The 13,919-nt window shown below is 42.2% G+C and overlaps 1 protein-coding gene across 2 annotated transcripts in view; it reads right to left on the bottom strand.

The window, feature by feature from the left end:
- uhrf2 (ubiquitin like with PHD and ring finger domains 2) overlaps positions 1–13,699 on the bottom strand; it is a 26,966-nt gene extending 13,267 nt beyond the window's left edge. For both annotated transcript variants that reach the window (XM_031860097.1, XM_031860098.1), the window contains exons 1-3: positions 13,382–13,699; positions 5,763–6,158; positions 4,226–4,545 (exon numbers count right to left, since the gene is read on the bottom strand). In XM_031860097.1, the coding sequence (XP_031715957.1) occupies positions 4,226–4,545; positions 5,763–6,158; positions 13,382–13,534 (869 nt within the window). In that variant the 5' untranslated portion in view covers positions 13,535–13,699. The remainder of the gene's footprint in view (positions 1–4,225; positions 4,546–5,762; positions 6,159–13,381) is intronic.
- Between the last annotated feature and the right edge of the window lie 220 nt (positions 13,700–13,919).

Genomic DNA, 13,919 nt, shown 5'->3' with positions numbered 1-13,919 from the left:
TATATATATATATATATATATATATATATATATATATATAATTACATTATTACTTGCAATTCTTTATATTTTAATATTACCTATCTGAAGACAAGACTCACTGACTCATACTGAACAATTAATAATTGATTCAAAACAATGACTCCAATTTTTGGCCAAAATACAACCGTAAACTAAACTTACAGCTTAAACCGTGTCTGGATAATTCTACCATGCTAAGTTGTTAAAGCAAAACATCTTTGCATCCATACAAAAGGATTTATTTTCAATGAATAGTTCACTCATACGTCTCAATAAAATTATATTCATGAAGAATAATTATGTCTTAGTAGTCGCAAACTCTCAAACCTCTGCTATACTCTTGACAAATAAAATACATCATCATTATCTGGTCCTTCTTAAGGCTTACTGTTACATATAAGGATGTACTGCTTTCTTTGGAAAATACCTCTAGAGTAAGAACCTGAGCTGCAAGTCTGAGTGAATAAAATTTAACATCGAAGCATCGGTGTTAAATCTCCACACAGTTAGCCGACTATCCGCCTACGCTGTCACAGCGGCTGAACCCAGCGCCTAGTATTAAGAGTAAAATGTTCCTGCTGGTGTGGGAACAAGGGAGAAAGACTTTCAGCCGCAGAACAAGAACAACACGTCAACACTGTTATCGATGCCGAGTGTAACTACAAAGTAGAAACCCATTTTAAATCAGTGGTGAAATTGAGACCACACGACTTATCTACAGAGGAGCTCTCACAGTCCCCTCTGTTATGAAACCGTCATTAGCGAATTGTGCGCTTAGCCGAGGTTCCTGTAAAGAGGGAGAAAGGCAACAGAGAAAATTAGAAATCCTCAATTTGCTGATAAGCAGCCGAGTTAGAAATACTCTGACACTAAACAAGCTAAATATAATTGCTTTGACAGCAGTGCGGTAAAGGGACTGCAGTCTCTCTTAACCTCGGTTTTGTTAGTAATTGAGGCCACAATGAGAAGCTGCAACGTTTTATAAATATGTATATAAATGACTTGAATCTTAGGATGAGAAAGTCCAGTCATGTGACAGACATCAGGAGACAATTTCAGGTAATTCACAGATATAATAATTTCATGGTAAAAACACTTTCTCCAAAAAAACGACTTTATTAGTACGTATTAAAAAGATTTTGGATGCAATTATGTCTCAAATTTGGTTTAAAAAAAAACGGTATGTGTAGAACTTAAAATATGTTGTAATTGCATGGTGATCACACAACAAAGTGACAAACGCACATATGCAATGAGGCAGAGTCTTATACAGAAGACAGTGTGACTTGTCAAAGTGGAAAAGAGAACAGATGTTATTAATAACATTAACGAGGGCTAAGCCAGCAGACCCTGCAACTGAAGCAGCCAAATTAATCACACCTGTGCTTTTCCATAGTGATAGTACACTAAACTGTATATGATCAAATATTTGCATATCTTCATATACTAATACTAATTTAAGTGAAGGAAGCAAAAGCTATTCCTCTGGTAGTTTGGCACTACTCGACAATCATGCAATGCCTGCTCAGTGTAGGAATTAAGATGGAAAGTGGGCCAGACAGAAAAATGAACGAAACTGAATTTAACTTAATTTCATCCTCATTTCTTTGTTACTTCTTAAATTGGAAACTGCTGCTAACAAAACAATCTCAGCTTGATAGCAGCCGTGCTCGGGTAAGGGCGGGCCGACAGCCACAGCTTTAGATGCTGGCGAGATCTCTTCCATTGTATATGTGTTGATCCCGGCTTATTAGAAGACAGAGCCCATTTAAGAAGCACTTAAGCCTCTCTTTTAAGCAAAACCTTCCCAAATCACCGGTTTTAGTTGACACAGCATCCTATCAAGAGTATTAAAAAACAATCTGGATTTTGAGGTGCAGAGATCCAGATGGCAAAAGGCCGTTTTCACCCACAGACATTCTAAATTGTAATGAAAGCGCAGGTGTTACTAATAACACGATCGATGGCTACACTGTATCCAGGTGTCCGGTAAACCCTGACAGTGAGCCAAGCATGCACAATACCAGGACCCTGAAACTGAAGCAGCTAAATGGAATTAAATCAGCCGTTACTATTTACACCTGTGCTTCTCCTACTGTGACACGCGAAATTGGCTTCCATGGGGCCAAAATCATCAACATAACCCAGCATGCAGATGCTGGAATAATCCTGTTGTCAAGTGCTTGCACGAGGATTGAGTGATAGGGCTAAAAATATATATATATATATATATATATATATATACACACGCATACATACATACATACACACACACACACACATACACTGTATATAGCCTATTGCTTAACCCTCCACAAAAGGAAGTGTGCCTTTGCAAAATTATTTAATTTTTGGCCAAATTATGTTGCAAACTGATTTTTTTTTTACCAGACAGATTTTTTTTCTATACGGTTTGGCAAATGAATTGGCTTTGCGGCACCATTTAAAAAACAGGACGACCATTTTCTATTTGCACGGTCTACTTGAAAGGTGCATGCACATAAATTATATTTGATGTCTATATTTGTAACTCTTTCCACAGAGAATCTTAAACATATGTTGAGCTCGCCGAAGATTTAACCATGAAACCATATCTAAGAGTCTTGTTATGGAGCGACACACTCATTATATATACACACACACACACATGCACAAACACGCCATCTTAGTTCTTAGTAGCAGCAAAGAGGAGATTCTCTCAACATATCCCAGATTTTGTGTCTCTTTACATGCTGTAGAAATGCTGTCCAGCCTCATGCAAAAACACGGCAGTTCATTTTGTAGGGCATGTTTTCAATTCTCAGACTATGCAGGCAAGTGTTTAGTGTGTGTGTGTGTGTGTGTGTGTGTGTGTGTGTGTTTGTGTGTTTTCTCTGGCAAACAAAATGATGGAAGAAACCAGGAGAGGGATACTACGCATTTAGTAGAAACCAAAAGGAGTATATTAAGCAAACCGCACTAAAAAACAGAAAGCTGACAATCTAGATCTTTTGCATTTTGTAGCAGCGGATTCTCAGAAGCATACAAAGCTGGGGTTGTATTTGGGGAAGATGCAAATCACATATTTCTGTGGCATCCTGTTTAAAACTCGCGTGGAACCTTTGGTGTCATTGGCATCTCCCTCTCGCTCCCTTCCCCTGCCTCTCTTGGCTGTCAGCTATCAAATAAAGCGAATGAGGAACATTTGCCGAAACCAACAATCTGAATAAGCAAACAAACCCATTAATAATTTAAACCACCGAATTCAAATTAAGAAAAAGAGGGGACACAGAATGGTGTATATTATTGGATTGTCCCTGCAGGAACACTACTGTCCTGTTGAATATGATGAAACAATCCCAACAACAGGGATTTGGAAAGAGTAAAATGGGAACGATGACTTCTGACAAGAAAACACACATCTACTGCTCAACAAGCCTTGATGCCGTTTCTCTGGCATAACACACACACACACACACACACACACACACACACACACACACGTAAAAGGCACACACTACGGTAGACGCAGCGAGGAGGCTATGTCTCACCGGTGGGATGTTCACAGCAATTACAGACAAAGCTGAAGGAGGCAAGCGAAGAAGTAATGCTCCCGAGAACTCACGAGTTACCATGGAAACATCGGCTTCTGAATGAATTTGCTGGAAAAGGAGAGAGAGCAAGAGATGGAGTCCAAATTGTAGCACTAACTACAAAAAAAAAAAAAAACTCTCTCCATCCCCCCCTGAACCGCCAGGAGAAAGCAGAGACGGCAATTCCCAGCGGGCCGAACCACCGTTAGTGATGCTTGCAGCGACTACCACATACACACACACACACACACACACACACACACACACACACACACACACACCTTGTATGTATGTTTGGTGGATATATATATTTTTTTATCTAGAATGCCACACAACAGCAGCACATGCAAATACATATTCAACATTGGCATAACTGGCAAGAAGGAAACCCTATTTTCTGCTTCATGCAAAGAAGAAGGCACTCATTTGCACATTCCAATCCTAAACTGCATTTTATCATGTGGAATGACTTTTCTTTTTTTTTACCGGACCAAAAATGTTGCCGCACTGACACTGTGCAATTTCTTTTTTTTTTTTTTTCTAAACCTGTGATGATGTGTTTGTTATCACTGCAACCAAAATGGGCTCAGCTGCAGCAGGAACGCTCCTCAGCAAAATGAGGCATCACTTACTCGTCGTATTTAATGTGGTAAATTACATCCTCTTCTCTCTCCTTGGTCTCTGTAGCTGCTGGAGAGTCCGTCTGAGACGTGGAGGCTCCATTACTCTCAGAGCCTAACACAACATTATTCCTGTTACTGTCTGTGGTTTGGCCCTGGCTGTAGGCCTGTCCCTGATCGGCCTCCAGCTTTCCATTAGTCCTTTTTGGGGGCCGACCCACCTTGCCCTTGGTGGGCGTTATCTGTCCTTTGGGAGCGCGTGTCACATTTTCGAGGCAGGCCTCAAACCAGGCACCGATGCTGACGTCTCTGCAGTCCACCAGCTCATTAATCTGAGGAGACACAAAGGCAAAAATAACACCAGGTCTCTTTCGGTTGTTCAAAGGAACACGCCCATGTTTTAGGCTATTTGCTACACAACATATATTTCAAAGCATTGCAAAGAGTATTGACTCAGACTCTAACAGATCTAAATACTTCACAGTCACGGTTCTTTCACCTAACAGTCATATAACACATGTATTCGTGTAGTGTGTAGTCAAATGAATTCGTTAGATGACTCACATAAACTATTACCAGAGATTATTAAGAGATGCATTCTTGAATTAAATGTCACCCACGGCACTATTTGGGTTCATGTGTTCCTTTGTGAAAACCACATAAAATATATCCGAGTCGTTGGTGAATGTGTAAAGCCTTTAGAGGCATGTGACCTTGATATCCAGTGAAGCTGTACAAGCTACAGTATTGATCTTCGTGAATGCTGGTCTTATGGCATAAAAAAAAAAGAATCCAGTCCCACTCATATAATTCTCAGACATGTGGGTCAGCCGGTCGGCAAAGCTCAGTAGAACACAGTAGAGTCATCAATGTTTGGGTTTTGACTGCAGTCTATTTATAACCTGTAAATTGGCTGCTGACAGGGTTGTAAATTCCTGTTTCTTATGTGTGGCCTGTGTGCCTGGTCTCCGTGGCAAGGATAGCCACGTGCTTATGTGCACGTCATTAGTCCTAATAAATTAAAAGGCATGTAGGGTATCCGACCTAAACACGGAGCAATTTAACAGTGAGAATGGAAGAATTGATTAGACTGGAATACTAAACAGTAGAAAAAGCACCTCAAGACTCCCGTAAAAAAAAAAAAAAAAAAAGATTGAATCACCAAATGCACGAGGGAAAGCGTGGTTGTGTTGGTCCTTTGAATTTTTTTGTTATGTTCAAAATAACACTATTGCAAACTGTTGCTTAGTATTAAATGCAGATCTATGAAGGCATAATAAGGTATACAACCTAGTATGCAAAAGCATGAACACTCATGTACTAAATTAAGCTAAACCAATAACACATCACTTTTTCAACATCTAATACAGTTATTAAGTGGACTTCAGATTTACAGGGTGGTTTGGCGTTTTCTACAGTCGTGGAGCACAAGATAAGAATAAAGAATCTCTTGCAGTGACTCGGCCTGTAGGCCATTAAATGCTCCGTCAGACCAGTTTCATGCAAAACCTTGCAAATTCTTCCCAAATATGAACCCTCTCATCCTCACCTTGTACACACCAATTCCTGGGTTGACGAGTGTGTTTCTGCTGGATGTGGGCGGCTGGGTGTCCGACGCCGGACTAGAGGACTTGAACCCATTTTTGGTACTGGCCGAGTTACTGGTGGCGCCGGCGTCCGGCTTGGTTTCGTTAACGCTGCCGGTGGTGACGCTGCTACCGTCATTGTCTGTGTTGGTGGAGGTTTCCATAGCAACGGGGGAGGCGGGAGCTGGCGAGTTGCGGCTTTCTGACCTGGAGTCAGAGGGGGGGCCCGAACCGCAGGCCACGCCGGAGGAGTCCTTGGCGGCAGGGCTGTCCGGAGCGTCGGCCTGTGAGCGAATCAGCAGCTGGACGATGTCGTTGAGTCCCACGCTGTAGTCAAACAGCGTCTGGCCATCTTCCATCTGAAGAGGTACAAATACAGAAAAGCCACTGACGTGAATGGATTGACACAGCCAAGCGGTAGAACACTAGAATTGAACGCAGTGCTGCAACACACAATTATTTTACAATACTCTTAGTATTTAGTCTTCAAATGGCTTGTTCTAATTTCTAGTCATAACCCCCAAAAGTATTCCGTTCATTTTGATATTTTAAGCAATTAAATACAACAATTAACCATCACATTTTCAGTCAACGAGTGATTGCATCAACAATTGTGTTGTGCTTCACCATGGCATCAATTTGCCCAAAGATGGTGCATTTGGACAAGTGCACAAATATTCATCAAGGCATCCTTCATTAAGTTTTCTCCCAATTTTCTTTCCTAATAATAGACATCCATGTGATATGAACACCGCTGAGCCACGGACTGCCCTCAGACAAACACACGGCTGCTTGTCAAGGACAAACAAAGAATGCGGAAGACAGAGGACAACATTGAGCTCAGTGAGAGAAAACAATTATGTATTGCTACTCCACTCAACAGCATACAGAGGACATTAAAATACACACACACGCGGCACTTCAATAAATCCACGAGCCTTTGAATGCAACAGCGATGTTTAAGGACGCTGCATTGGGAGTCAACAGCAACAACATATGCTCCGTCCTCAAATGAGCCAATGCGATTAAATGCGAAGTGAACCTCTGAACTGATTTTTTAAAAATGATTATTAAGGGGGAAAAAATGGAACAATTGGCACTCATGATTGGTAAGCTGTTACTACTGAACCAGCGCATTTGAATTGGTTTCACATTTCCAGTCCAACAGAAATGGGGGCTGATCTGCAGCTTCACTCGCGCATATCCCACACCAGGTTTTCTCCCAAGAAATAAAAGGAAAAAAGAAATAAAAGAAACGAATGCATGAATTTAAGTGATAGGAGACGTAGCTGGGGGAAAGAAATGACTGGGTTGCTATGACAACCAGAAGAGAGCACTCCCCCACCCCCGTGAACCTGAATCATGTACACAATCTCTGTCGACACCACCACCACCACCACCATCAGCGCGACCCTTTCAGGCAGCACGGCGGACGGCCATCAGAAAACTGTTCTCTCAAAAAGAAGCGATGAGGGCCAGTTAGAACCCCGTATTTTAATCTTCTACCACAACCGATCCTCTGCTAAGTACACGGTGCAGCTACCGCCTGAGGAATGGAGCTCATGGCGGGGCCCGCCAACTCATTACAGACATCAGCGATTCATTTTCAGCCATCAACCCCACAAGCTCCATTGTACTGGAGGGGCGAGCATGGCCGCCGCTCTCACTCGCGCTCCCTCGTCTTCGTTGTTTCACAGCGAGGAGGAGGAGAGCGGTAGAGGGAGCGAGCGCAATTTCCCCCCCATCCCTCCTTGTTTTTAATAGTCTCATGAAATTTAGATCAGAGGAGCAGCGGTGCAAACACAGCCATACAGCGGTGGCTACACGCTCACCTGTCTGTGTTTCTGTGGTGGTCTATCTCAGCATTTCTTTGTCTGCGTCTCTGCCTAAACTAATCTTTGATTTAGTCTCGGTCTAGTCTGCTCTGTCTTTTGCTACTTGATCCTGCGTTAAGAAAAGCAAGGCGAACAAACACACTGACTAGACAACATCCCACATAGACTACACGATCGCTGGTAGGACCTGTAAGAAGAGAAGTACTGGGTAGATGGGACGGCGAATTATGCAGACAGACCCCCCCCCCTCCGAGCATCACAACAACATACAGTAGAATTCTGTTCACCGCACCAAAACCACAGAAATGGTATCGAAGCGGTGCCCGCTTTCCACAGTGCCTTCTTTGTGTGATCAGCCTCTCGCTGCGAGGTGTGACAGCCCTGACATCAGTAATAACCGGCTGAATAATCCCCCCGAAACAAAGAACCGCCATCTAAAACAGGCAATGTCAGAAGGAATGCTCGATATATTGACGAAGGTCACGAGCTCTTTGACAGAAATGTTGTCTTGTTGACTTTCCGTAGCGTGCGGAATGAATAACATCAAGGATATGACATTTTCTCCTTCGTCATAAATAATGCAGATCAGAAAAAAACAAACACACATTCTGGTATCTTCATTGTGTGACTCGGTGAAATGCGTGTTTCAGAGAGAGAGACCCGAGCACACATCTCAACAAAGCTCAAGACAAACCAGAGACTATTAACTAGAAGCTTTCTCAAAAGACTAAAACCAATCGGAGTCAAAAATCCTCGGCATAGCAACGATGTGTGTGTGTGTGTGTGTGTGTGTGGGGTTGTCACATCGTTGAGTGAAATAAAATGAACACCTCTCATTTCTCTGTTTGGACAGGGAGTCTTTCAAATACTAATTGCTTATTGTTACAGGAACCAAAGTTTAATGTCAGAAAGAACGTCAAAGACAAAGACCTGTGGCTGCTGAGATACTTTAAAAGCAAAGAGATTTGGCTATAATAAGTGTTATTATTGTACCATGCTGTCACACAGGATCTAATTGTAAGGCTTTAAAAAGCACTGGATGCAGAAATCATTCTGAAATCAAACTAACTAAGCAACACCTAGGTATCTATGGCTGCATAGCACTGAGAGAATACATTTAGCCATTAAATGAAAAAATCAAAAGACAAAGAAATCATGGCGGCCCATTTAATATATCAGTGCATAGTTCTCACAAAAGGGCTTAACTGTGTGGAAACCCAAGCTGGACCCGCACTGCTGGTGGAGAGGGGATTTCATACTTCAGGCAGGCCATCCGGACCCTTTACTCCTACACGATTTCTTCATCGCCCTCGTCTCCGCCCACAGGCAGTCTTAGCAAGGAGCTGAGCAAAATAGGTCAGATTTCCAAAAAAACAATGACATGGGGTGTGTCTGTGTGCCTCCCATCTACCAAGCTTCCATCTCTGTTCTTTTATCCCTCATTCATGCCCACAGTCGACCTTCCACCAAAAAAAAGGCTCCACTGTTAATTAGCACAAATTACCTGGAAAGGTGACAAAGGCTGCTTTTTGCTTCTGTATGCAGCTCTTTTTATTATTTGACGCTGGTTTCGACATTTGAATTATAAACCCAGTCTTTTTTAACCATATAACTTATTGAGTTTGGCGTAAAGACAACAATCTTTTCTGTTGTTTTTGTATTTTGTTTCACAACTGATCATAGTTTTATTTTGTTTTTGATTATGAAATGACCAAAATGTTATTGTTATATGTTTATTACCTGGACACATGTGCCATTATTGACACAAGAAGCCCAAACTCAAGAAACATGAGACAGTTGGGTTTATTAACCTGGACAGTCCTCCAGTAATCTGAGCTATAAAACTAGAAACCCTACTATTCACAATGCAAGATGTAAGAGCTGACAGTAGACAGGTTGGACATTTGACCACGACTCAGGCTAAAAGCTTCTATGAGAAGGTGTGGCGAAACTTTGAAAACATGCGGGAGTGTCAGAAAGCTTGCAGTCGTAGTCGAGGTTTAGAGCCTCCTCTCTTTGTCTTTGCTCTTTGTCCGGCCTATCTGTCAAAGGAGGGTGTGACTGTGCGCATGCATGGCTGCAGCCAACTCCACTTCCCCTAAAAATTCTCTGTGAAATTCTACAGCTTGGCAATGCCTCGGAGAAAACCCCATCAATCGAGGAGCCACGACGTCAATGCATGTCTAATCAAATTGTGACGATATCTATCTAGGTCACAGCGACTGTCTGCGTGAAAGGAGGCGAGCCAATAAAGCTTTCCTACAGCCCCAACAATAGGCGACGGCTAACAGCGGAGGACAGCCCAACCATTTAAACATGTTGCTGCCCCAGCAGGGAAAAAAAAAAACACACACAAGTGAGCTGTAGCCTTGTATTTGAAGCACACGGATGCAATACAAGTGGAGCTCTAAACCATTTCATAAACAGGCCAAACCTTTTTTATTTTTTTTAAATTAGCAAATGAGAAGTCTACCACAAAAGTGATAGTGGGCGTTGAGCCGAAAGGCTGCAAGGACAGTAGAAGGTGTTTGTGTGTGTATGTGAGTGTGTGTGTGTGTGTGTGTGTGTGAGTGTGTCTGTGAGACGTTGCTCGAAGTGAAACAGAGACACAATGAGGAGGGCACGGGCAAATTGCAAAAAAACATTAAAAAAAACAAACAAGCACTGAGGCAAAGTTGCATGGCTGCTGGCTCGAGACACTTCTGAGTCAAGGGCAAGCATAACTTTGAACCGGAGAGGCAGCATGCGCAGTGAGCTGGAGGGAAAAACAAGACGCCATTTTGAAAAGGAATTAGACTGAGTTATTCTGCCACAAGTCTAAATCCTAACAGGCCGCGGTGTGTAAGCTAGTGTACGGTACGCTACGGGTCTCTGGCTGATTCCATGCGTTACTTAACATATGGAAATCCTTTAATTAACCCAACCCACTTATTTTCCAGTGAAATGAAGGAAGTACAGGATTTACTGCACAGGCCGAGCCTTCGCAACCACAGCTCCCAACAGGACATGACAACTCCAGCCGGCATAACAGAGAATTCATGAACTAAGCAAACGTAAATTAACTACATTGTGATGGTTACTGTTGATGAGCAGTCTTGCTTTGTCAAATGGCGTTTTTAAGTTGCATGGTTCTGTTGATTTTGGAGGAATTGCTCATATTTTTCTACTAGTTTACAATTAAAAATATGGGGAAATGCATCCAAGGCCACTGGTGCAAAAAGGTGCAACACTATATCTCTTTTCAAATAATGCTTTGCCACCATTACATTTGCCAAGTAAAACTGTTTTTGACAAATGAAATTCATTAGCATTCTAGGAATTAAACTCATTCAAAACACTTGAAGTAGTTTCTTTCTCTCCATATGCAGCATACAAACCGAGAAGAACCTCGACCCATTGTGGACTGTGTGCCTCAGAATGCTCTTGAATGTGACTTCATTATCTTTTACTTGCACAACAGGAAGTAGGTTAGACGGTGTCAACATGCAGAAGACCATTTAATAAGGAATTCCGTGGCCTATAGTACTGCCTGACACATGAATGAAGGAAAGTATGACTAAATGTAAACAATGTCAGATCAACACAACATGTGGGCCGCTTGCTTCCTGCAGGCTTATGTGCCTGACTGAGTCACATTGCGTTAATATCAGCTTTGTGATGTTGTGCTTTAATGCTAAATAAACCATGGCACCAGTGTCCTGTCAGCAGTGCTTCTGCTTATTACTGAACAACAGCTGGTACAGTGAAGGCCTTCACTAACCCTTCACACATTTTACACTTTAGAATACGGTGGGCCTGTCTGCCTCTTCTATTTTAATTATTTAATATACTTTGTGTTTACATCTTTGAATTAACAGAACATGAATAGCGAATGAGACAGACTTCTATTCAGAATGAACTCTTGTCATATTACAGCGCTACATGTAAGGGTGCAGTAAAATAAACCACAGGCTTTGAGGCTGCAATGCACGCTGCATGCGACAATCCGCCATGACACACACAAACACGTGTGTGTGTGTGCGTGTGTCAGGATGGCAGATTACAGTTTTCATACCGTCGTCTTCCCCAGCTGCTGGCATTTAACAACATTAAACTTGCTTCAATCACTATGTGAAAGAGAGAGAGACAAAGTGCACTAACATCTGTTCACACTAGCATATGAATCATCATTCAGTAAGAAATGAATCCTCACATTTCTAACAAATGATTTAAAAGTATGGAATTTCCATCCCACCAGGACAGTGAATACTAATTCCAGCCTGGTTATAACATTAAGACCAAAGATGTTATTTTAGTCTTGAACAATAATTGTGGTTTTTTGCACTAGTTTCCTCCCAAAAAAAGTGACACTGTTACACCGTCCCAAACATATTTTCCCCAGAGCACTGTTGGTTTTTTAACAATTCGCTGCAATTCGAGTCATATTGTAAGATGTAGAATGACACTAGTGTTTTAACTGTAATGAACTTCCAGAGTCACACTGATGATGTATGACTGAAAATAAAATCCTGATTGATACATTATAAGCAAAGAGAATATAATTCAGTATCATAGAAGGGATGGGCACCAAGGACAAAATCAATATTGTAAAGTATAATTATCATAACATTACAAGGATAATGATACTTTTCGAAAACTATTTAAAAATATTTCTTGAATTTTTCATGATATGATTATATGGAGAGACAAAGTGCTTATATGAGCTTAGGTACAAACTCTTGAGCAGTTCTTCAGGCCGCACTACTGATGTAATCAGACAGGTGCAGTAAACCCAAACCACATTGAATTGTTGGTGGGGTCGTTCAGCAGAGATATCTTAAAAATAATACTAATACTATGGCCCTCATTTTGGTGGGGTTAAATGTAAATGCAAATCAAAATCATATGGTACTGAAGTACGACTTAATATCTGAAAAAGTCCTTTGTTGAATACAAAACACGCCCAGGACGCATGACACTCGTCCTTCTGAACCGGTGTGTTATACACTATGTGCACTACTGAGTTGTCAGGATAATAAAAGACAGGTAGCCATCTTTATAGTCCGTCCTCACTGTACAGTGTGCGTACCGTAGTGACGCCAGTGTGTAAACACTACACTTGCTTTTTAGATGTCAGGGCACGTGGAGCCACGAGTCCCCTCCTCTCTCTCAAATTATCATTAACATCATCATCATCATCATCACACACCACACGCACGAGCCTGATGGCTCACTAATGGGCTCAATGCAGTTTATTGCACGTTTCAAACACACAACAGAAAAGCGCAATTTGATAAATATATATATGGACGATGGCCGTTGCACGTGTAAATCAAGCCGCCGTTAATTCGGTTTAACAAGTGCTCGTCGGTGAGTGATGCGCGTTGGTGGTTGTGGAACAACGGAGGGTGATGTTCTTTTCTCTCTCGCGCGGCAATGTAAACAAACATGTCTACGTAGGTGAGACATGTGTTGCATGCAGGTTTCCCTCAGTGCAAACCCAAAACAATGCAATACGGTTCTATTACACGACCAACACATCCATGCGATACGGCTGTTTTTCTCTCGGGGGGCTGGCTCCACCGCGTACCCCGGGCTCTTGCGCAACAACTATTGGCGAATTCCTATCAAAACAGGAAGCTCGCATGGGTCCAAAACGGCTACAAAAACCGGACGACCACTCACTCTCTCCAGCAGCACCAAAAGCCTGCCAAAACATCCAAAAACAGACTGTTGCATGACGGGAGCGACACAAAAATCACGTTTACCTGCTTTCCACGATAGAATAGGCGCTGCTGTGGTGGGCTTACACTGAAGATCTCCTGTATTTTCAACCGTAAAGACTCAATTTTGGTCAATCTCGAAAGATCCTCAACGGTTCGCGTCTCCTTCCCGTCTATAGTGCGAATCTGGATCCACATTGTTGCACCGCCCTGTTAAGCCTCAAATAAATAGCAGATGAAGCCGTATTTTGGATACGAGTGCTGTTTTTCCTGGGGTCAAATGAGATGGAATTGCCAAATATTCAGGGCTCCATTGCGTTTTCCTCTGCAGAGGTAACGTCGGACTGGCTCGCGCAGGAGGTGTCTCACATGAGGTCGCGGCGCCAAGCAAATCTCGCGAAATAACGTTCAAGCGAGCACAGCTCGCAGTTAAAGGCACAGCTCTCCCTTTAATGTAGACAAATAAATACATAGCCTCGTCTGAAGGCCTTTGCAGCACAGTTGTAGGCAGCTATTATAGTGGTTCCACTTATCAGTCTTATAATATGTATGTGCAAGACACATGGACCAGAAGTTATTTATC

Source organism: Anarrhichthys ocellatus, unplaced genomic scaffold (genome assembly GCF_004355925.1).
Source record: "Anarrhichthys ocellatus isolate YVR2014 unplaced genomic scaffold, GSC_Weel_1.0 scaffold23, whole genome shotgun sequence".
Taxonomy (NCBI): domain Eukaryota; kingdom Metazoa; phylum Chordata; class Actinopteri; order Perciformes; family Anarhichadidae; genus Anarrhichthys; species Anarrhichthys ocellatus.
Note: the sequence above shows the minus strand (reverse complement) of the source record. Positions and strands in the feature narration are given on the sequence as shown.